Here is a 23831-nt window from a genome sequence, read left to right on the forward strand (position 1 = left end):
TCTTGGTACAGCAAACTAAATATGACATAATAGGCATCACTGAAACCTGGTGGGATAAGTCCCACGATTGGAATGTAATAATGGAGGGATACAATCTATTTCAGAGAAACAGACCAGACAAGAAAGGAGGAGGAGTGGCGTTATATGTCAGGGATGTGTATACCTGTGAAGAGATCCAAGATTTAGAACCTCAAAGCCAAAGTGAGAGCATTTGGGTCAAAATTAAGGGAGAGAAGAATAACAGTGAGCTCATTGTGGGAGTTTACTATAGATCCCCAAGCCAAACGGAGGACATAGATGATGCCTTCCTGGAACAGTAATACCCATGGACAGTAATACTAAAAGGAAAGGGAGTTCATGATGGCTGGGAGTTTGTTAAGAGGGAGATAGTAAAAGCACAACTTCAGGCAATACCAATGAGACGGAAACATGGAAGGTACCTAAAGAAGCCAGGGTGGCTATCTAAAGAACTTTTAACTGAGTTAAGATTAAAAAAGGATGTGTACAAAAAATGGAAAAGGGGGGAAACCACCAAAGAGGAATTCAAACAAATAGCCAGCACGTGTAGACACAAAGTCAGAAAAGCTAAAGCACAGAATGAACTCAGGCTTGCTAGAGATGTTAAAAGCAACAAAAAAGGCTTTTATGGGTATGTTCATAGCAAAAGAAAGAACAAAGAAACAGTGGGGTCACTCAGAGGAGAAGATGGTGAAATGCAAACAGGGGACACAGAAAGGGCTGAACTCCTCAATGCCTTCTTTGCCTCAGTCTTCTCCGATAAAGAAAACAATGCCAAACCTGAAGAATTTGGAGCAAATGATTCAGCAGAGGAAACACAGCCCAGAATAACTAAGGAGATAGTACAAGAATACTTGGCTAGTCTAGATGTATTCAAGTCTCCAGGGCCAGATGAACTGCATCCAAGAGTATTAAAAGAACTGGCAGATGTGATCTCAGAACCACTGGCAGTCATCTTTGAGAATTCCTGGAGAACAGGCGAAGTCCCGGCAGACTGGAGGAGGGCAAATGTTGTCCCTATTTTCAAAAAGGGAAAAAGAGAGGACCCAAATAATTACCGCCCAGTCAGTCTGACATCAATACCAGGGAAGATTCTGGAGCAGATCATTAAGCAAACAGTCTGTGAGCACCTAGAAAGGAATGCTGTGATCACCAATAGTCAGCATGGATGTCTGAAAAATAAGTCATGTCAGACTAACCTGATCTCGTTTTTTGACAGAATTACAAGCCTGGTAGATGAAGGGAACGCAGTGGATGTAGCCTACCTTGATTTCAGCAAGGCATTTGACAAGGTGCCCCATGATATTCTTGTAAAGAAGCTGGTAAAATGTGGTCTTGACTATGCTACCACTCAGTGGATTTGTAACTGGCTGACTGACCGAACCCAAAGGGTGCTCATCAATGGTTCCTCTTCATCCTGGAGAAGAGTGACTAGTGGGGTGCCACAGGGTTCTGTCTTGGGCACGGTCTTATTCAACATCTTTATCAACGACTTGGATGATGGACTCAAGGGCATCCTGATCAAATGTGCAGATGACACCAAACTGGGAGGGGTGGCTAACACCCCAGAGGACAGGATCACACTTCAAAACGACCTTGACAGATTAGAGAACTGGGCCAAAATAAACAAGATGAATTTTAACAGGGAGAAATGTAAAGTATTGCACTTGGGCAAAAAAAATGAGAGGCACAAATACAAGATGGGTGACTCCTGGCTTGAGAGGAATGCAGACTGTTCTGTGAACCTTGGATGAAGGGCAGTATAGCAATTTAATTAATAACAACCACCACAACAACCACCACCACATCCTGTGAAAAGGATCTAGGAGTCTTGGTTGACCACAAACTTGACATGAGCCAACAGTGTGACGCGGCAGCTAAAAAAGCCAATGCAATTCTGGGCTGCATCAATAGGAGTATAGCATCTAGATCAAGGGAAGTAATAGTGCCACTGTATTCTGCTCTGGTCAGACCTCACCTGGAGTACTGTGTCCAGTTCTGGGCACCACAGTTCAAGAAGGACACTGACAAACTGGAACGTGTCCAGAGGAGGGCAACCAAAATGGTCAAAGGCCTGGAAACGATGCCTTATGAGGAACGGCTAAGGGAGCTGGGCATGTTTAGCCTGGAGAAGAGGAGGTTAAGGGGTGATATGATAGCCATGTTCAAATATATAAAAGGATGTCACATAGAGGAGGGAGAAAGGTTGTTTTCTGCTGCTCCAGAGAAGCGGACACGGAGCAATGGATCCAAACTACAAGAAAGAAGATTCCACCTAAACATTAGGAAGAACTTCCTGACAGTAAGAGCTGTTCGACAGTGGAATTTGCTGCCAAGGAGTGTGGTGGAGTCTCCTTCTTTGGAGGTCTTTAAGCAGAGGCTTGACAACCATATGTCAGGAGTGCTCTGATGGTGTTTCCTGCTTGGCAGGGGGTTGGACTCGATGGCCCTTGTGGTCTCTTCCAACTCTATGATTCTATGATTCTATGTTATCATGTTAATTTCTAACATTTCCATTTGTCTACACATTTTCTTGCCCAGATCTGGAAATTTCTGTTCTTGGGCGGGCTTTGGTGCTGCTTCCGGTCCCTTACTGTTACAGCTCCCAAGTTGCTAGTCCCTTAGATTCTGCTCAGAGGTTATACAGCCAAGTGTGCATAGCCTTGGGGCTCAGGGAACCTGCCCATTCACTCTCCATACAATCAGTATATGTGGGGAAAAATCAGCTAGATAGAAAAGCAGAAGACCGTGTGTCAAGATCCTAGTAGCTAATGAATTTTGGACAAAAACTGAAGTGACCTGAGATCAAAGGTCTAGTTGATCAAGAAGCTTACGGATAGACCATTGAGAATCCACTTTCAGTCTAGCCTGCCCCAAAGAGATTTTGTGATGCTGCAATTGGCATGGGGAGCACTGCCCTTCCCTGCTGAGCTTCTTGAAGAAATGGTGGTGTAAAAGTATAATAAAACAAATAAATGTAGGGTAATTTTTTAGATGATCTTCTTGACATATCAGTACCTAGATTGGCTGCTGCTCCAAGCAGTTTGAAAAGTCATAAAAATAAATGATACATGGAAAAAGCTAATAATCATACACTTTCTAAATGCACATGCTTGTTGATCCCTTTTCCAATTGGTTTGGGGGGTTTTTTGGTGGGGAGGAGGGAGGTGTGCTTGCTTGTGTTTTCCTTTCTTCTGTAATTTGCTTTCAGTAAATGAAAATGTTATTAGACATGAATTATGTATTTAGCAAATGCAATGCTGAGTTGTGACTGGTCCAACGTGATGAGGGAACAATCACATTTTCCACACCGCTATCCCAGCTGCACAACTGTCACTTTCTATTACTCCTGCCCTGAACAATTGAATGTGGCTTATAATGACAATAATTGCTTCAAAATTGTTTGTCATGTTTGACTTGTTAGCAACAATCTACCAACGGTTGGTTACAATCAACTTCTTCGTTATTACTGCATAATTATATAAGTGAAGATTTTAACCAATAATACCCCAGAATGAAAATTATCTTCCCCTCTGTAAACAACACAGAAATATTTTTGACACTTCAGCGCAATCACTTTCCTCTTTTTACATTAGCCAGGCTTAAATGAGTGACTTTATCCCTAAGTCCAGACCTAATGCAATAGCATGTATTACTAAAGCTAGCAAAATGCAGCTAAAAGAAGGATTTGTGTTCATACTCTCATCAATTTCATTCACTGCAGATCCAGAACCAACAGTTGGTGAACCAAGGGCTCCAGGAGCTTGGAAGACACCTTCACTAGTCTAACCCATTTTTGACTGCAACCTGTTAAACACATGCAGACACAGAGGGCTGAAGACTGGGGAAGGGAGAAATCTAAGGCAATGTAATTACCTAATATTTAGAGATCCCCAGATGTCAGGGAACTGCCATCAGTTCAGAGACAAGAGATAGAAGGGCAGTTGTGTTATAGGGAACCTCCGAAAATCTTGTGAAGCAGTTCCTCTTCTGGCAAGGAGGAAAGCCCCACCTCCAGTGGAGAAGAGGTGCAGGGACCAGGGGATGATAGGGAGAGCCTCAAAACCGAGCCTGAGCAAACCGGAGAGGCAGGAAGTACGCCCTTGCCAGCGCTCATTCTGCACAGTAGGCTTCGGCGCAGGGAGGGGCGGAAAAGGCTGGGGGTGACGCGACTTTTATGCTGGGGGAGGTACAAAAACCGACCACTCCCAGATTCTGCTAGCGATTGAGCCAGACATGAACTTACGACGCTCTTCACTGTAAATAGTTTGCACCAAGAATAAAGCCTAGAAAAGACAGGTCGGAGTCTTGCCTGTTTACTCTCGAGCAACCACACCAGCATCTGACACCTACCTTTGAAGAAAAAATAGCAGGCAGTCACAGTGACCCACCACCACCAAGCCAAAAAACTTGTCCTAGCTGTGCATCAAACTTCTCTCATGTTGCTGGGGAATATCCTTGGCTGCAGAGGACTTTTCCATAAGAAATACAGAATGTTCTAAGCAACTGTAGCCATATCGCTGGAATGTAAAGTCATAAAAATCCATTCTCAAGTCACAGTCTGAGTGCAGCTCTCGCCTGTTTGTCTTATAGTTGAAGTTTAAGGAGCTGTGAACAGTTTTAGCAATACACTTCTCCAATTCAAAGGGAGGAATTCAACCTTGCACTCTTCTGACCAATCCATCTGCATAAGCATTTCTACTTGCCAGACTGAATGGCCCCGCTCTCCTACCCCTGTGCAGTTCTGAGAGTTCATCTGGCCCACCAGAGTGGGTTTGAGGGAGGCATAGGGGCATGCAGGGGGAGGAACCCTCTTGTGTTAGCAGGAGCCCTAAGCTGTTTAATGCAAACAAGGACGCTATAGGGAAAACAAAAAGGGAAATGTGGCACCATCAAGCTTCAGCAGCTTTAAAAACAAAACAATGAAAATGGCACTGAAATAGCAAATGTTTGCTAAAATCAGTATTTTGTGAAGAACTTGCTGGACTCTTGCATGTGCTACTTTTGAGGTGAACATTGAAATGAGAGGATATTCTGCACAATGCTAGAGGAATGTCAGGAGGTGATAAGCTGTGATCTCACTGACTATCCATGAAACATCTAAATGTACATCTTGCTGCTGCAAAATTTTCACGTACAAAAATTATACACAAGTCAGCTGTGGTGTATTTTATCTTTTACAAACTTCCCTATGTTCTACAGAGGAGTTCACTCATGGGTGCACATGCTCCTGCAGGGACCTTTCCTGGTGCCTGGAGTCAGTGGCGGAACTTCATGTTCCGGCACCGAGGGGTGGAGACCAGGCGGGGCTGGGGCTGGCACGCATCCTGGGGGTGTGGTGCACTACCCGCAGGGGCATGGTGCCCAGTGGGGGTGGGGGTGACAGCCACAATGGCACCCCACCGGGACTGGGCTGCCAGGGACAGTGCGCTCCCCCCACACTCCTTTTCCTCCACCAGTGCCTGGAGTGTCCCATCCCTTTCTCCCTTCCCCTGCTGAAATTAAGCTTGAAAGAAGTGCTCTATTTTAGCCAATAGAATAGGTTGTGATGTGTGTTTCATTGTGGTATGTGTGCTCATGATAGTTCCTCTGGTTTGCAAATGAGAACAACATCAGAGGTCTCATTCTCTATATGTAATGTCCACTCAGAGTCATACCTAGGATGAAATCATGTTTGCCTCCACAGAAAAGAGCAACAGAACACTGAAATTGAGGATGTGATTGACATGGGTGCAAGAATCTCCTTCATGGAGAACTACACACAACATTCAGGGACACTAGCCACCCTCTTCAGAACTGACTCAAAGTCACCTACTGAAAGTGACTGGCAGTAGAATCTACAAAATGCAACAGCAAGCAGTTTAGATAGCTTTTTAGAAATACATAACCCATCTATAATTATGACCTATAGATTTTTAAAAACAATTAAATGATGACATCAAAATGGATCTAGTAAATAGTTCAATGCTACATTCCACAGAATTTTCTGTCTTGACTATGGATTCTATAACGGGAATGCTGATGCAGCTTTATCTACCACACTGGAGACAATGCTATAATAGCATTATTAGAAACGACAGGTCATTTTTTTAAAAATTGAACCCTCTTGTGTTGTATTTCCACTGCGCAAACTTGAAGGGTATGACCCAAACTGACAGGCTGCATGTTGACCACTGATCTATGCAATCCACAATCATTACATTTCAAATCTGTCTAAATTGAAAGTGAGAAAATAAGTTGACTGCACTTGTCTTGAGTAGGAAGAGGCTTCTGTAGGTTGTTTCCATGGAGCTATCTGCTTCTCGTTTTCATCTCTGTATGAAGGACTGTTACTCACCTGCCATTTTCTATTGTAGAAACCCAGAAAAACAACAACAAATACACACCATTCAGAACAGATGTGAGGCATGTGCTTTTTGAAAGCTCCGAGGGATAGTTGTGTTCAATGATATCACAGGGAAATAGGTATACTTTACTTTGGTCAGATATACTAATGTTTATATAAAATTATGGAACAGGACAATCACTTGCAAAACAACTGGGAAACATGGCCCCTGATCCACACTTACAGCACTATGTATGTGCTGTGCGCACCTACCAGTTATTGCCAATGTCAGCTTGGGCAGTTGTTTGGAGAATCAAAGCCTGAAGCATTTCACCCCTCATCCCAGACAGCTTGATCTAATTCTCCACTCCAGAAGGCGATTATTGCTGCCAAAGCTGAAAAATTGAGGGTATCGTTTCACCAAATATTCTCCATTAGCCCGTGTGGGAGCAGGAATTCTTCAATATTTTAATGGGGAAGGGCAGCACAACAACAATGGCACAGCTTCTTTCCTTTAGCAGCCTGACCACCACTTTGCACCCCTCACAATGCCTTGCATTATTAAGAGGCATTGTGTATTAGAGGCAGAGACTATTCAAATAATACCCCCCCCCCAAATTGCCCTCCATTTCAGAAAGGGGCAAAAATATTCTCAGATTTTTATTCCAGAAAAATCTCTTTTGAGAAATTTTGGGTCAGTTCTGAATTCTCATTTTTCACATCTGTAGCTTTGGTGATGTTCTAGAAATTTGGCTCTTAGGAAATGACTTTATGACAACTAATGCTAGTGTAGAGCTATTTCAGAAGATACATCAACATGAGTAATTATTGAAATGATCTTTCGATATGATATTTCTGAATGAGTTGTTCCTTTTCTTTGTAAACTTAGCAGCCTTTCCTACATAAAATAGTAAAAAGATAGAAATCAACATTTATATTAATAGCCACTAGAGGTCTGCTGATATCAAAACTTAGGCAATGTGAATTTATTTCTGCAAAGTGAACTCTGTCTAAAGTATTTTATACATATTTTTGTTCCCCCGCCCTTAGCATTACTCATAATCAGAGGTGTTAACAAGGATTTGTGTTTTTTTGATAAGTTGACTAATTTAAGGTATAGACTTTTATTTCAACTTTTGCTTCTCTGTGAATTGGAACATATGGGTGCTTTCCCTTTCTCACACTGATGTTTGTGGCAATGCTTATATTCCATCACTAGGTGCCATTATAATGCTATTTGATTTGGTTCAAAATTTGCCTCCTCAAACACAAGCCCTGTGCAGACATTATGATGGTTTTGAGGTAGCCCTCACTCCTGTTTCTGTTTAAGACATTCACACATACAGTTTAATGTCTGCCTACAACCTACATGTGTACAAGTACACGTGAATAGGACTCTTTCCTAACAGACACACCATTCTGTGTTTTCAAAATTCCTGATCATGTGGCTATAACCCTGTTTGCAAACAGGTGTATGAGAGATAATTCTGAAGGCTGGGTACTCTTCTCCAGCTTGCATTTTCAGGGCTTGTAAAGTTCATTTCTTCTTTGAGACAGTTTTTACATGCCCCTGAAGTTATTATACCAGCATCTCTACTTTTATGCAAGTGTTAGAATGAACCTGTAAAGAGATCTGACAGGCTTCTACACTAGGCACACTTCATAGGCTAGATACACTAGAGACACTTTGTGCTTGTGCTTTATGTGCACATAAAAGGTAAAGGTAAAGGACCCCTGGCATTTAAGTCCAGTCGCGAACGACTCTGGGGTTGCGGCGCTCATCTCACTTTACTGGCCGAGGGAGCCGACGTTTGTCCGTAGACAGTTTTTCCAGGTCATGTGGCAAGCATGATTAAGCTGCTTCTGGCGAAACCAGAGTAGTGCACGGAAACACTGTTTACCTTCCTGCCGGAGCAGTACCTATTTATCTACTTGCACTTTGACGTGCTTTCGAACTCCTAGGTTGGCAGGATCTGGGACCGAACAATGGGAGCTCACCCCGTTGCAGGGATTCGAACCGCTGACCTTCCGATCGGTTTACACCACAGCGCCACCTGCGTCCCCTTATGTGCACATACATGCAGTAAAAAAATTATGCCCAGTGTAATTATCTACATTTCCTTGATTTGTAGGTTTTGAGGTAGCCCTCACTCCTATATAATTGTGAAACACGGGGAGAGGGCGAGGGAGAGGGAAAGGGAGAGGGAGAGGGAAGGGGGGTCAGCTCTCTCATTAGACAAAATGATGGCAGGTGCTAAGGGGCAGCTGTGGCAGTGCTCTGACTGTTCCATTTCCTCCTACAGTCATACCGTGGTTGCCGAACACCTTGGAAGTAAGTGTTCCGGTTTTCAAATGATTTTTTGAAACCGAACATCTGGTGCGGCTTCCATGGCTTCCGATTGGCTGCAGGACGCTCCTGCAGCTAATCAGAAGTCGTGCCTTGGTTTTCGAATGGTTCCAGGAGTTGAACGGACTCTGGAACGCATTCTTTTCGAGGACTGTGTATGTTGCATGCCTGTCCTATTACCAGCACAAATTGTAATATATATTTAGGATCCACTCTGTTCTTCTGATTATAACTGGTTTTAACTGATTTTAATATTGGATTTTTCATTTTTGTAGCCCAGCCTGATATGTTACAGTGAAGGGTCAGTAAGGAATCTAAACAACAACAACTGTCAGCCCAGACACATTCTGTACCTGTAAAGGGGCACCATTGTGTCCTTAGTCCCAAATGTCTTCCCCTTGCCCCAGGGTCAACAAATGGAGCATAAATACAATGGCCTCCTGTGAACTCAAGAAGAAAGCCAATGGTCCTCGATTCTAGCAGGTTAGCAGGGCTCAAGGAATAATGCAGAAATCTCTGTTGGTTTTGTTTGCACTAAGTTCCTCGAGAAACCAAGACAAAGAAACGTTAGGGCTATAAAAGAAGTGAAAACACACTTATCACACTTTGCTTTAATACTGAGTATTGGCCATAGCCTATTAACATAATTTTATTTAAAACATTTCCCCACTACTATGATAGTCTAATAACATGTTTGTAGAACTGTGGAGTATTCCAACTTGATTGAGTGCCTCACATTATATTGTCCCTATTATGTTAAAGGATGACAAGGTTAAGACGGTATGATTACTGTCCTCCAGGACGTTAATGAAGAGAGGGAATATTTTCACTCGAGCCAATTTCAGAGAGTGATATATTACCTAAATGTATTTTCATGTAGATTCTTGAGAACACCAGCTATTACACTATTATATACTTTTACTATACCATTAAATAGCAATTTTCATGTAAAAATTTGGACAAGTTTGATGTAAAATTTTGGATAATTGATAGCATGTTTTCTATAAATCAAAATTGCACTGATTTTCTCACTTTTAGTTCCACTTGAGGTGGCATTCAGCTTTCATATGACAATTTTCTATATCTGAAGCAAAGGCCAGATGGAACACTTCCACTGATGTTACTTTATAAAACATAGTGAAAGTGAGCTATATCCAGCAGATTATATCTAGCTATGTCTTTTTCTATTATATTTGTGAAAACAGCACCACACCTAATTTCTTCTATAATTTCAACTATTTATTGCTTTCAACTTACTGATAAAAACCCATAGCAGAATACCTGGCTGAAGGTTCCAGCTTAATGCAGAACTGACCCTGGCTAGTAGTCCATCTTGGCCCATGATTTTTTTGCCCTGTGAGGGGATAATGCTACAAAAATAAAACTGTTTCTTCCTGTTCACTCACATGGCCTATAGCAACCCGGGGACTCTTAGGATTGGCTCTTAAAGAGTCTGTACACATTCTCCTTCTATAGATATTATACTGAAGTAAAAATTCAAAGGAGCTGAGGGCATGCTACAACTTTAACTGTGTTGTTGTTCAGTTGTAAGCAGATGTGGGCAGCCTGTGTTTTTCCACATCATGTTGTTTTCCAGCTCCCATCAGTCCTAACCAACATGGCCAATGGTCAGGAATGATTTTCTTACAGTTTAAAAAACCTGCCAATTCTTTCATTATCCCAATATTACTATTGCCTCAAATCCTTATTTTAATATACTTACACTCAAGGACAGGTGATTGGCAGGTGCATTTGCTAAATTCTGCTTATTATGCCCTCTAACACCACACAGATTTTTTTTTTTTACACAGCCAGGTGTTCAGAAACCTGCTGTGTTATTCCAAGGCCTACACTTTTTCCTCACTTAAAATTTTCACCATCTTTCTTCCCATTTTCCTGTTCACTCAGTGGGAAAGTCTCTGAAGTATTCTCATGCTGGCTAGGCAATTTACTGCAAAGTTTCAGATAGGATACAAAATTGAAGCTCTCAGCAAATGTTTTCTCCTGTTCCAGGTAGCTACATTCTGAGGATTTGCTGAGCTAGGATTAATAGTTGCCTCCATCTTGCCAATATTCTTTCTGGGTATTTAATCATTTGTAAAAACAAAAGCAACTTTTGGATTTATATTAATTATACAGTATCGTATCGGGATAAATAATCTAATCCAATGGATAATGTTAGTTAGGAGATTCACTCAAGTGACTTGATTCACTCAAGTGATTTCATCTTCTCTCAAGTTGAATAAAACCATCTATTTCCCCCAGCTATCTACAGTCAAACCTGAAATGTCAAGCATTAGACAAATAGGCAAAGCAAATGCAGGCTCTGGCATCTTTCTCAGGACTTTAAGTCTCTCTCTTTTCAGCTCTCTGTCATAAATTTTTCACCCCACACCATCAAGGAAGAGTTATTTTTGTTTGAATTGTCTCCGGCCTTTCAAAGCTGCTTATAAATGCAGCTTTTGCATTAGAGACAGCTCTGTGGCATGGGATACCAGTAACAGCGGGACCCAAGTTTTCCAACTGCTCTGTCACAAGTTGCTGCAAATAAACTAATTTGCTAATGGAGAATGCACTTTCACCGACAGCATTTCTGAAGTCCTTAACTGATCCACAACACATGGCCAGTAAACACAGCAGTAATACAATCTTATATACAAACATATTGGCCACAGAAAACTAGCATCACTTCCTGACAAATATTTATCAATAGATTCTTTGAGGGATAACTGCAGCCTCATTTAAAGGGGGAGATATGCAAATAAAAATGCTACTATTTGCTTTGCAGTTGTTTTCTGCCCAGTTTTTAATTTTACATTATCTTTCTAGAACACTAAATAATACATTCCACTATGAATTTATTTTAGTGGACAATAGAGAGTAAAGTTACACTCACAGCTCAATCCTAAGCATGTATCCTTAAAATGCAGGTATAGTATTGCACAGTAACCACTTGTAATTTTCAGTGGGGCTTACTCACCCATTGGTCTACTACATGGGTGTTGGTCCAATACATTTTGCTGCCTGAGGTAAATGATAAGATGTCCACCCCATCCCCCACCCCACTCCAGTTGCAGAGCTGGCTAAATCATGAGTTGAACCTCACTTCAACAGTAGTAACAGGGTAGCAACCTTGCTGCATCTGAAGCAGCAGGCTAGTTTAAGGGGACCAGGACAGTTTGCAAAGTCTACTCAGCTCTGACCTCCAAGCAGAGAGGCCACAGAAACTGCAGGCAATTTCCACCTGCCTGGAATGGGGCCCTGACTCACTCCATCCACAAAAAGGTGACGCTGCTAAGGAGACCAGATACTACCTTGCTGTGAGTCCTGGAGGACCTGCTCTCTGCCTTCCATCTGAAAGACATATCAGAAACAGAGAAGTGAGTGATCAAATATATAGAGTACAGCCTGTTTACACAGGCAACCTGATAGGAAAAGGACATGCTATGAATTGAATTGATTTTTTTTAAAGGATTATTATTTCGTTTCCTTTTTGAAACAGGAAGGTGGAGAGCTGTAGGTCAGCCTTGTTTTGGGGTAAATGAAGTAACAGTAGCAAGAAATGCAAGGGAGTGGATGAATTTCATTATTTTTACTTTGTTTTCCTTTGTATTTTCAGGACATCCAAACTAAATACTTAGACAGTGGAGACAGGTGGCAGGAGGGGGAGAGGGAGGAGGAATATTCTGTTTAAAATGTTAGCATTTGTCCTGAACCCATGAAATATAAATCAATATTTTGTTAGCCACCTTGAATATGGTATTTCAGAACAGTGGGGTGAAATACATCAAATAAACTAATAAATGGCCCTGTGTCTTTTCCTGTGCTGACAAGGGGGCTCGGCAATCTTGATGGGATTTGCTATCTGGAGCAGAAGAATTCTTACCTGTTCCAAAAGCTTTCTACAGACCTTGTTGCACAGCATTATATTAAAATTAACTGACCTCATGGTCAGTGAAGATAACTGATGTTTCAGTTTGCACATGCTCAGCAGTTTCATTGTTACATAACAACAACTCTTGTTGCCATAACAACAACCAAGCTCACAATGTTCACCTTATATTGTCAATAAGACAGGGAGCAGCTTTCCCACTTTTGACTACAATAAAGCTCAGAAAAGTTGTTTCCATAAATCATGGATACCAGATCAGGGAAAACCACAATAGGCCTTGCGCTTGTATTATACATGGATTCGCAGTGTTTTTCTCTTTGTCTGCCTTAAGCTCCAACAAGGTTTTCAACTGATAGCATCAGCACAAACATTCTGATGCTACAAAAAACTACATGACACTCTTTTACTGTTGCTACCCCCTTCAAACTGCTGTACCATTTAACATACAAAGGGGAAAGCAGGTGGTGTTTCTGCCAAACTATAACCTAATTATAAAGCGTGTTCTCCTTCATGGAGAGCATGTGTTGCGATGGGGTCTGCTGAGCCACCCCTCTGTTACCAGGCAGGGTCTCTAAAGATGGCCTGGGGCAGTGATTGGTTCACTGGGTTGCTGGGGTAAAAGTTATGTTGCAATTTTGGTGGGAGGGGTAAAATGTTTAAATACTCTGCAGGCAGCCTGGAGCTTTCTCTTTGCTGCGTGCAACGGATCACCCGCCCACCCGCCCTTGAGTAAGGGGTTGTTGCATTGACCTTGCTATGCCTGTCATGGGGTCGTCTGCCGTTGGGGCAGGGGCCTGGTAGGAATTTAGTCCATCTGGCTGATTGGCTGGGCCATTTGGTTCTTGCCTACTGCGTAGCAAATCGTCACAACTTGTAAGGTTGCGATTAGGCATTAGTTATAAATTGGTGGAGGAGGGGTTAGGATAGGCTGGGCCTGCCCCTCCATGGTTGCTGCGGAAAGGGAATTCCGTTAAAGGAATCCTGGGGCTTGCCATCTTTTCGTCCAATCCCTGGAATGGGACTAGGGCTGGCAAGCCTTCGGGGAGCATGCGGATGAGAAGTGAGGGTCTGTGACTCAGCTCCATTTCTCCCCGACTTGCTTTCCCCCGCACTGTCTTTCGGTGGTGCCCGGAAGTCAGTTCTGTCCCCAGGCGGGGGGACAGATAGTCTTAACCAATGCCTAAACAACCACTCACGGTTTTGTATTTAAATAAAGTTGTGGCCAAAATTATGTCAAAAACCTTAAACAAAAATTAAGTGTGCATTGTGAGTTATTTGGGGGGTGGCTTGGGGCCTCGACACGCAACCAGCAGGCCAAGAGGGAGTTCAGTATCTGTGTTGGTTGAGGCAGGGAGAAGAAAGGAGACCCTGTTGTGTGGAAAAGGACAGAGTAAACAATAAGGAGATATTAAGAGACTCGAGACTGTACTGAGCCTTGAGGGAACAAGCAGAGGTCTTCAGAAATGCTGAGTAGTTGACAGATGACTTCTGGAAGGGCAATGCTCAGTGGAGGTCACCCTCAGCCTTCCCTGCTGCCCCTCCCTTCTGAAACGTTATCCTAGTTGTTGGGAGGGAAGGTGTGGAGAGATTCAGTAGTGACAGAAAAATCTTTAAGCCAGGTACAGTGGTACCTCGGGTTACAGACGCTTCAGGTTACAGACTCCGCTAACCCAGAAATAGTACCTCGGGTTAAGAACTTTGCTTCAGGATGAGAACAGAAATCGTGCTCCGGCGGTACGGCGGCAGCAGGAGGCCCCATTAGCTAAAGTGGTACCTCAGGTTAAGAACAGTTTCAGGTTAAGAATGGACCTCCAGAACGAATTAAGTTCTTAACGCAAGGTACCACTGTATATTGTTGGTGATGTGGTCGAGGCTGCAAAATGGAAATCCCAGTGCCTCCTGGTTGAATCTATTCACCAGAAAGCCATTCAAAACTTCACTTCAGGTTCACTGGCATCAATAAACACCCTGCAGCAGTGGCAAGGAGCACTGGCACCAGGTGAGTCATTGTAGTACAAGTCAGGCCCAAATTTTGTGAGAGATGGGTTCAATTTTTTGCTTATTGTTTTCTATTGCACATAGCCCAATTAACATTTAACTGCACTAGACTATGGGGACTTTATTGGGGATGTTTGCAGGTATTGGGACATTCCTTAATGGCACCCTAAATTGGTCACCTGAGATGGCCTCTTCAGTCTACTCTACAGAAGGCTCAGACCTGTGCTCAGTAATATTCCTTGTATTGCATTCTCGAACACAAGACGGGAAAAATCTGGAACTTTATATCAGAGCTTCCAGTTAGAAGCCTATGTGTAAAATACTGCCTTGTGAGGGGAATCTATTTAGCAAATAAATTCCTCTATGCTTTTGAATTCTGGTTCATTGGTTCTAATTGCAGAATCATATGTTGGTTGAAGTTTTGGCCTGTTTCCAATTCTACAGAGCACAAGGGTAGAAAAAAATGCTTTAAAAAATTCCTCATGCTAATTAAATAAAAAAAACCAAATGCAGGTGCTATAGCTGTTTTGTGAATTATACTAATCTCTTTGAGACAAACTCTGGGAATACAATCAAAGCCAATATTTATTTTTTAAAAATGTATGCAGGCATGTCAATTCTCAAATTAAGGCAAATCTAAGAGTTTGGCATAATTTTACTGATGATCTATCAAAGCTCTGAGAGGACAAGCTAAGCAGTGCATCCCAAGACAGAGGGATATTTCTCTCTCTCTGTGTGTGTGTGTGTGTGTGTGTGTGTTACACTAGGCCATATATCTGGCAGGCTCCCTGGCATGCCAATTATTCATTCATTCATTCAAGATTCTGCCTTCCTCCATTCTGGAGTTTAGGATGGTGAACAACCAATAGATAAGTGTTCATTTGTTGTTGGCGGCGGCATCTGCCTGTCTCTAGACAATGGAGTGTGCCTCCTGGGGTGAAGTCAAATCACTGGAGAATCACAGCACCTGCTGTGACTACAAAGATCAATAACTCATAACTGTTGCCTCCCACATTGTTTTTGCTACACTAGCAGCACCAAAGTGACTTCCCCAGGGTGCAAGCCTGGGTGGTGTGTATGGAGGTCCTGGGTTGCCCAGATGACACGACCACACTCTCAGCCTTGATGTGGTCCAAAGGAAAATAGAGCAATACATTTGGCACCAGCTGGGCTGCAGGAGTTGCTGGAAGGAGGCATACAAGACACCAAACAACCATCTCAGGTACTCCACTCTGGATTTGTGTAGGGTACGGATTTTTCCTTGGGGCTAATTCCTGAAGCCTTTCTCATGAATGAGTATAGCCACAAGGCAGTGAAGGTTTAGGATCAGAGTGTTCCTTCTCCCAAATGGGCTACCTTCCCAGGTTGACGAGCCCCATCTGCCCCTCATTTCCCTCAACAGCACATGCAGTAACCACCTTCTTGACCCTTGGACACACTATTGGTCTCAGCCACTAAATCTGCCAGACCCTGTCTACACATGCAGGGAAAGTTCCTAACTCACTGGGGGTTTGAGACCCATCGGCTACTCTCACCGGATTTAGCCAACCAGTCAAATACATTTCCCAGGGTGTGACCACTGTTGCACGCTGACAGCTTCTAGGAGCCACAGGTGAGAGCTAAGTGCAAAGTGGGAACCAAGGTTGGACAAACTACCCCAGAAGGAGATGATGTGTCCCCCACCTGAAGTACTACCCCTCCTCCAACACTCCATACACTCCTAAGTATTCATACAAAACAACAAAACATTTAAGGTATAAAGTCACAAAATAACAAAACATTTAAGGTATAAAGTTCAGCAACAAGTACAAGTCATAGAGGGACCTGAATCAAATACAATGTTTGATTTTTGGGATCCCACATTGCTGGGAGCTTATTTTTATTAATAAGAAACACAAACTGTTTCTGTGCTAAACTATGGCGGTCCACACAGACTTGGTGTTTTATTTCCATTATGATCACAGTAGCACGTGCAACACACATTAGAAGGCAAGAAAACTTAGTGGCAATTTCAACATTTAGCTTTAAATGAGGAGATAGCTAGGTGCAATGGTAGGGGGATCGTGCATGATTTACACTTCTGTTTCCTGATCTCATGCAAAGCAGGATCATGCAGAATCCCTTTCATAGACAGAACATGCTATCTTGTCAAGGTGGATATAAACATGTTCCCTTCCATCACTGGCACAAATCCCAGAAGCAATCTTAGAGGAAGCATCATGCTTCATTAATTACTGCTTTCAGTGAATGCCCAAAGCCACCCAGAAAGGCAACAAACTCTATGGTCACCCATACTTTAGATGGCTAAAGGCTATTCAAGTCAAATGAAGATGAAAATTCTGCGGAATGTGCTCTGGGAGACAGGAGCACCAGAAAGCAGCTAAGCCATTTTTTAATATTAAACAAGTGAACATAGTAAAATAGTCTAAAAGGCTCTTTATATTTGAAAAAAAACAAGCAAACAGAACCAGTTTGTTTCTCTGGAAGTTAAGTGTCTGTTACACATACAATATGTGAATGATGTGAATGACTGGATTTATTTTACCCTTGCTGTTGGAAGGCTCTCTTAACCTTTTTTGGTTTGGCTTATAGTAGCTCATGTAAAAAATGAGGCATTTGTTGGCATTTGCTGACCCTACCTTGAGAAATTTAGTTGCTCAAATGTTGCAGTTATAGCCTTTATATTGAGGTCTTGGTAAGAGGCAAACTCAAAAAGGAAGATTATGGAGGAGGCAGATGCTGAAGGACTGGGTTTGGCATGTGTCTTTATTTTTCTTTCACACAGAGAGTCCTTAATTTGGGGATAAGATGTAGAACTGCATAATGGTTTATAAAGTGGCCACATCTTACTCAATAACACACTGAAAAACAACAATTTTCACTGAAGTACTCTCTAATAACTCAGCCATAGTCTTAACTAGTTAATCTCCAAATGACAAAATTCATAGATAATTAGCATCCCAAGCTGTCAGTAAACATGGGAGAATTAAATCCTAGAGGAAGGAGCCCTGGAGGAAGGCTGAGTGCATGTCTCCCTGTCATCTTTTCAGCTCATCCCAGTAGTCCCACTGCTAGAATGTGTTGTCATAGCAACACCATCTCTTGCTTCATGCAGGAAAGATTAGCTCTTACTGTGCAGTGGAGAGAATGTAGGGGAAGTCAAGCTAATCCCTGGGTGCACTGCAAGAAAAAGGTTGGACCTCGCCCGAGGGATGCTGTATCTGCAATGATAGAATTGGCCTGCCACAGACTTTGGTATTTAAGTTGAAGAGCAGAATTCACAGTAAGTGTCAGCTCCTCCTGAGTGGAATATTGAATCAAGGTTTTCTAAGTCTTGTTGAAGAATGTCCCATGACCATGCTCAAACAAAATGACACCAGGCACCTGCATCTGAAATACGAATATATCCACTAGTTAAAGTGGCATTTTCAATAGCGATGTAAAGCTTTATTTTATCAACAAGCAAAGGGAAAGCATAAGGTGTATACCTGAAAACCTTAGCAATGCTTGCTTAGTACCTGCAGCGAGCATGTTTTACAAACTGGAGTGAGCATTCAACACACTCAATGCTTCAATATATCTCTTGAACACTTGGAAATTCCTGAAGTTCATGAAGGCTGAGAAGAAAGTGAGAATGCGTGTGAAAAGCTATTTGTGTGTACTGAAGCAATTCCCACTTCTCAAAGTGCTGAACATTTCATTTTGAACATGCAAGTTTATACATTATTTTAGCATTGATTTATTATCTTCCTTGCCATTTTTAAATGAAAAAGGGAGAAAAAAGTACCATAAGATTAAGACAGTGTGACTTATGTGATGTTTTTGTGACATAACGTAAACATTACTGCAGCTCTCCATTATATTAGTTGTAGGATAAAAAGCAAGTATTTTAATAGTTCATTTTAAAAAATATGACTGGTTGGTTGGTTGGTTGGATTTCTTATCCACCCTTCACCATAAGGTCCCAGGGCAGGTTACAGAACCTTCATTTTAGTTTTAAAAAACCAAATAAAGCCACTAGTTCCCACATTAACAATTTCCTGGTATGTCATTTTAAAAATAAATTCAGCTCAGTCTAGGCTAAAGAGGTGCCTTATGTTTATCTGGTTTTTGTTGCTATTCCCAGAAACAGTTTTAGTATTTTGGCATTCTGCCATAAACCTTATAGCAAGCTCTGAAATCAATACCCTGCCCCCTATTTTTCTAAAAAAGATGGGTGTAAACCACTAAGCATTATCCAAGGCTATGGCACAAACTGCCTTGAAAAAAAGAAATGTTTTGTGGATTATCATGGGGGGGGTGTATTTTGAATTGAAATATTTATGAGCAATACGAGAGACATGAAGGATTTAAAATACAACATCTGGATTATGAGCTGATTTTTGTTTGTAGTGAAAAACACTAATTGTTACAATGTACATTATATGGAATTTAAATTCTGCTATAATAGTAAATGAAGATTTAGGCAAGATTGCATGTTTCTTTTTACATGCATTACAAATAATTTACAATATTTATTAGATTCCTTCTAATGAAGGCTAATATTGGCAGTATTAATTAGAATACCAGTTTAAATTTCTAAAACGTATTTTGAAGCAGTAAACACATCCCATTTCCATGCAAACAAATTGCACGTGTTCTGCTGATACATTGTCAAGATGCAGTTTGACCCTTGCAAAGAAAGGGTCCAGTGGTGAATGTTTAAAAGCTTAAGAACTCTTTCAAAGGAAATTAGGCACTGCCATCAATATGTTCCAATAGATGTTCTTTTTTCTGCCTTATGTAATTCACAGAACACAAATGACATAGATAAACATAGGAGGAAGCATTTTCCCCCTTCCGCCAGCAGTCACATGCCCATTCAATAGTTGCTTTTGAATAAATAACCTTGTCAAGGTTAGTATTCTATTAAATGGAATGTTCTTTCATCAAGGTGGAAAGACTCTAGAATAGTGGCTTATAATGAAAAAAAAAAGTGAATTTAATAATTTGCCTGCAATGAACACATATTCCTTGTGTAAAGCAAATACTTGCGACTATCTGCTGGTTCTTTTAATTGAAGGCAGAGTGATTTCGAGAGCTGGCATTTGCAATGTCAGTTCCAGGTTCTGGAACGTTCCATGAGACCCTCAGCGCAGCAGGTCTAGGGTACTTTTGCCAAGAGGCAGGGCTGGCTGACTCATCAGGCAAGGTGAGGCAACCTCCAGTGGGATCCACGGGGACAGCAGATCCAGCCCCCAAGAAATGCTACTGCAGCTATGGTGATTACCCTCCAACTTTTCTCTGATGAATATAGGGACGTCACATTCCTTAATGATAATTTTACTATTTATACCCTACACATCTTATTGGGTTGCCCCAGCACTCTGGGCAGCTTCCAACATATATAAAAACATAACGAAACATTTAAAAAAAATTAAAAATTTCCCTATAGAGTGGTACCTTGGGTTAAGTACTTAATTCGTTCCGGAGGTCCGTTCTTAACCTGAAACTGTTCTTACCTCGGGTTAAGAACTTTGCTCCAGGATGAGAACAGAAATTGTGCTCTGGCAGCGCGGCAGCAGCAGGAGGCCCCATTAGCTAAAGTGGTGCTTCAGGTTAAGAACAGTTTCAGGTTAAGAAGGGACCTCTGGAACGAATTAAGTTCTTAACCTGAGGTACTGCTGTACAGCAATGGGTCAGAACATAGCCAAAACACTTGTATGCACTTATCTTCCTTCTCCTCAATCCTCAAATGTGCCCATTGTTCACATTGCCACCACAGACAAACTTTTGTGTTATTGAGAGCTGAAGTGTTTGGTTCAATATTTTGTAACTTGGCCAAACACATCTAGCTTTTATTTGGTATTCTTATTCAGATTTCTTTTTTAAAGTCACTATTAAGATTCTACTCTACATGAGCAAGAAATTTGTTAACCATATTAAAGTATCATTTATGTTGTCACATATTACACAACAGCATACATAACAGTTGCAGCTCAGGTACATTAACAGGCAAAACTTACTTGAAGTAAATAGTGAAATGTGCTTTCAATCCAAACTGTCATGTGAAATATACATTCCCATTTGTCAGATAAAATAGATTGTAACATGCAGCTACAGGTTCTACGGCTATTTTTGAATTGAGGCCAATGAATGGTAAATATTCATTGTTTGAATGGAATGAATGGAATGAACAAGAGCTGTTTCAGCAAATTGGGGGACAGGGATAGGTGAAACTGTGAATTTCTAGAATGTGAGTATGAGATAGGGGTAGGGATTGGTTTACCTTGTGATTGAGGGTTTCTTTCCCCATTTTTTCCCTTTGGCAGTCCCCCCCTCCAATTAAAACAAACTCTCCTTCCAACCTCTTACTAGCTCATATTCTCTCAGAACTAGGCTGGAGAGATATCCTTGTCACCCGCTGCAACTATGAGTTTTTGGGGGAGGGGAAACTAACATAAAAAGATGGGGAAAAGACCAATCAGCCTCTCCATAAAACTGTAGGGTAAGTCAGCCTCCTCTAAAATTTCTTAGAAATTCATGCACTGCACTTAAAAGCTACAGAAACCACTCTCCCATTAGCAGGCAAAGGTATTTTGCAAACTGGGGGAGGGGGAGAAAGCACAGCTTTAGAACGTCTCATAAGAACAAAACAAAAGCCAGACTATGTCATATGTTCTTAATTGGTGATTTATTTTTATTCTTATTACGTAATTCTTTATACTAAAATTAGTACAGGAAGCAAAGTTAGCTCAGCAAAAGTACGGTTCTGATTTGAATAATTGCTTGATTTCAGAATCTTAACAAGAGCCTGCTTTTTGAAATTAAAGCCAATAAAATGAGAGAACCTAAAATCAAGTGGTGTGAATTCCATGCATGTGCCATCTTTTCTCACTCATTCTTACTCTGTTCCACATTATCCTGGTTGCTTAGGACTTTGGCAGACTTTTTTTTAATTCATTTGTATAATCCACCCAGATTTCACGCGCATGTTTTCTATATGAAGGTTATAATTAGTGTAATGTTAACATAATCCAGGCTATATAGGACGTTTTATACCTGAATGTTAGGAACCAGCATATCCCCAATAACTGCTATCTGCTGGTGTCCCTATAGAAACAGCCTTAAATGTTTCTATATTGTGTAGTTAGAAACTGAGTCATGATTTTTAGTTTTAGGGTTTTTTAAATGTTGCTGTTAGGGTAAAGGGAGTCGGAGACTCTTAATCTCAGAGTTGTGGGTTTGAGCCCCATGCTGGGCAAATGATTCCTGCATTGCAGGGGGTTGGACTAGATGACCATTGGGATCCCTTCCAATTCTGTGATAGAACCTTGTCAAAACAATCCCAATGCATTTTCATCACTATTCTTTTAAAAGCAACAAAGTGTTCCTAATTTTATGCTGGGACAGTTCGTAAACTACTTTTGCTTTTTGGTCAATAACCAAGCAATTAATAACATAAATACTATTGATATTACAAAGCAATGTGAAAAATATTGGAAGGCTAACTATGGCTGGCATATCGACTTTACATTTTATTTCAGCAGCACAAACAATTCATTAATTGTTAGGAAAACCATATTAAACATATTGATAGCACTCAGAATTCCCTGTTAAGCTCACAATAATTCCTCACAGCCCCATATTATCTCCCTTATCCTAAACTAAAGGTTTGGATCCAATCTTATCACTGGACCATTCCATTTTCTGTGACATAGTAATTCACTTCCTCCACCACTCCCCTTTTCATTTTCTTACTGGCTCATCACTGGGCTTACCAAGGCAGAATTCCTTTCTTACTCTCTCTTCTCTCTCTGGCTTCCCTTGCAACCCCTCCCCCCTCTTTCTGTACTATTTTCTCACCCTCTCCCTCACTTGTAAGTCCCTGTTCTGTCCTTCAGTCTATTTCCATGTCTGACCCTCTAGCATCCCACCTTTTATGCAGCTGCTATGGTTATTGCTGTAACTGTCCTAATGCTGTCCTGACACTTCTGGTCTGGCTGGATTTTTTTTTTTTATTTGATTGACCTGGGAAAGGATTGACATGAGAGGCAGAAGTAACCTGCACTTTCTTTTCATATCATGTTTATTTACAGCAATGTCTTCAGAACAAAAAATTGTTTAAAGGACACAATTTTGTTTAAGATAATATAATTTTCCATTCCAACCAAACAGGGAAACTATAGTGGAAAACTTTGTGACAAGTCTGGGTATTAAGTCATGATTTGCTGTTGGTTTAAATACTTTGGTCTGCTTTGCTCCAAAGCTGTTAACCCTGGGTTCCCCAGTATGGATGAAACAGGAGGCTATTGTTAAGGGGAGACTTCCTGGTTTATTCCTGCCATGAAGGGAGGAGCCAAGAGGCTTTGTGTGTGGCCAAAAGGCTCATCCATGCTTTGGCCTATTAAGCTGAGCTACGATCATCCAAACTTTCCCAATAGGATGAATATAATAGTTCCTTCCTTCCAACTGATGGAATGAGCATTATCCTCTAATAGAAGCAGTCTTTCCATTGGAGGAAGTCTCCATCATAATAATTGGGATATGTAAAGATTCCCCCCCCCCATGTAACTTAAGCAAGTGAGTCATGATGTCACGTATAAAGTGGAAAGATAAGCCCTTCCTTTTCCACCTGCCTAGGTCATTAAAGAATCTGCTCTGGCTGAAATTTTCTTAACTGTTCTGTGATTGTTAATAGTGACTAGTAATCACACAAATATTTTCAGCTGAACTGTTGGAAATGTTGTGTGACTGGCAGCAGGTTGTAGGGTTTTTTTTTGTAATTTTTTGTTGTTTGGGTATAAAGATAATGTTGATGACATGCCATTGAAAAACTGTAAATCCATGTGTTTCATAGATGATTCAGCTGCAGAGAGTTTTAACGGCAATGAGACTGCAGGACACAGTTCCAATGCTTCAGGGGGAACACACTGCAGGGAAGTGGCAGAAGCCAACAGTAATGGCAAAGCACCCCTGGAACCGGATGAACAGCCGCTGAATCTGAGTGACAGTCCCTTCTCTGCTCAGCTCACGTCAGAATACAGGTTAGATGACCAAAGCAGTGATGGAAAGAACAAGTACAAGAACATCCTAGTATCTGATCTTAAGATGGAGCAAGAGGCAAAAGAAAATGGAAGCAAGGTAAGATGCTTCCATGTTCACACGATATTACAAGAGCATAGATTAGGAAGAAGAAAAGTCTGCTGTAATGGTTCAAGGGCTTTGCAAATTAGGAAATTGGAAAAGTTGTTGACACCTAGTTGTTTCTG

General features: G+C 41.4%; 1 protein-coding gene and 1 long non-coding RNA gene across 4 annotated transcripts in view; one reads left to right on the forward strand and one right to left on the reverse strand.

Moving 5' to 3' along the window:
* Positions 1–23831, forward strand: part of NOL4 (nucleolar protein 4) — a 121844-nt gene that overhangs the window by 60176 nt on the left and 37837 nt on the right. For all 3 annotated transcript variants that reach the window (XM_053396258.1, XM_053396259.1, XM_053396260.1), the window contains exon 6: positions 23420–23703. In XM_053396258.1, coding sequence (XP_053252233.1) covers positions 23420–23703 — 284 coding nt within the window. The remainder of the gene's footprint in view (positions 1–23419; positions 23704–23831) is intronic.
* On the reverse strand, positions 6962–12683 carry LOC128417509 (uncharacterized). Its single transcript, XR_008331486.1, has 4 exons — positions 12577–12683; positions 11671–12044; positions 9044–9263; positions 6962–7241 (listed from the first exon to the last, which is right to left on the reverse strand). It is a non-coding gene; the product is annotated as an uncharacterized LOC128417509 (long non-coding RNA).

The sequence above is a fragment of the Podarcis raffonei genome, chromosome 7 (assembly GCF_027172205.1).
Source record: "Podarcis raffonei isolate rPodRaf1 chromosome 7, rPodRaf1.pri, whole genome shotgun sequence".
Lineage (NCBI taxonomy): Eukaryota > Metazoa > Chordata > Lepidosauria > Squamata > Lacertidae > Podarcis > Podarcis raffonei.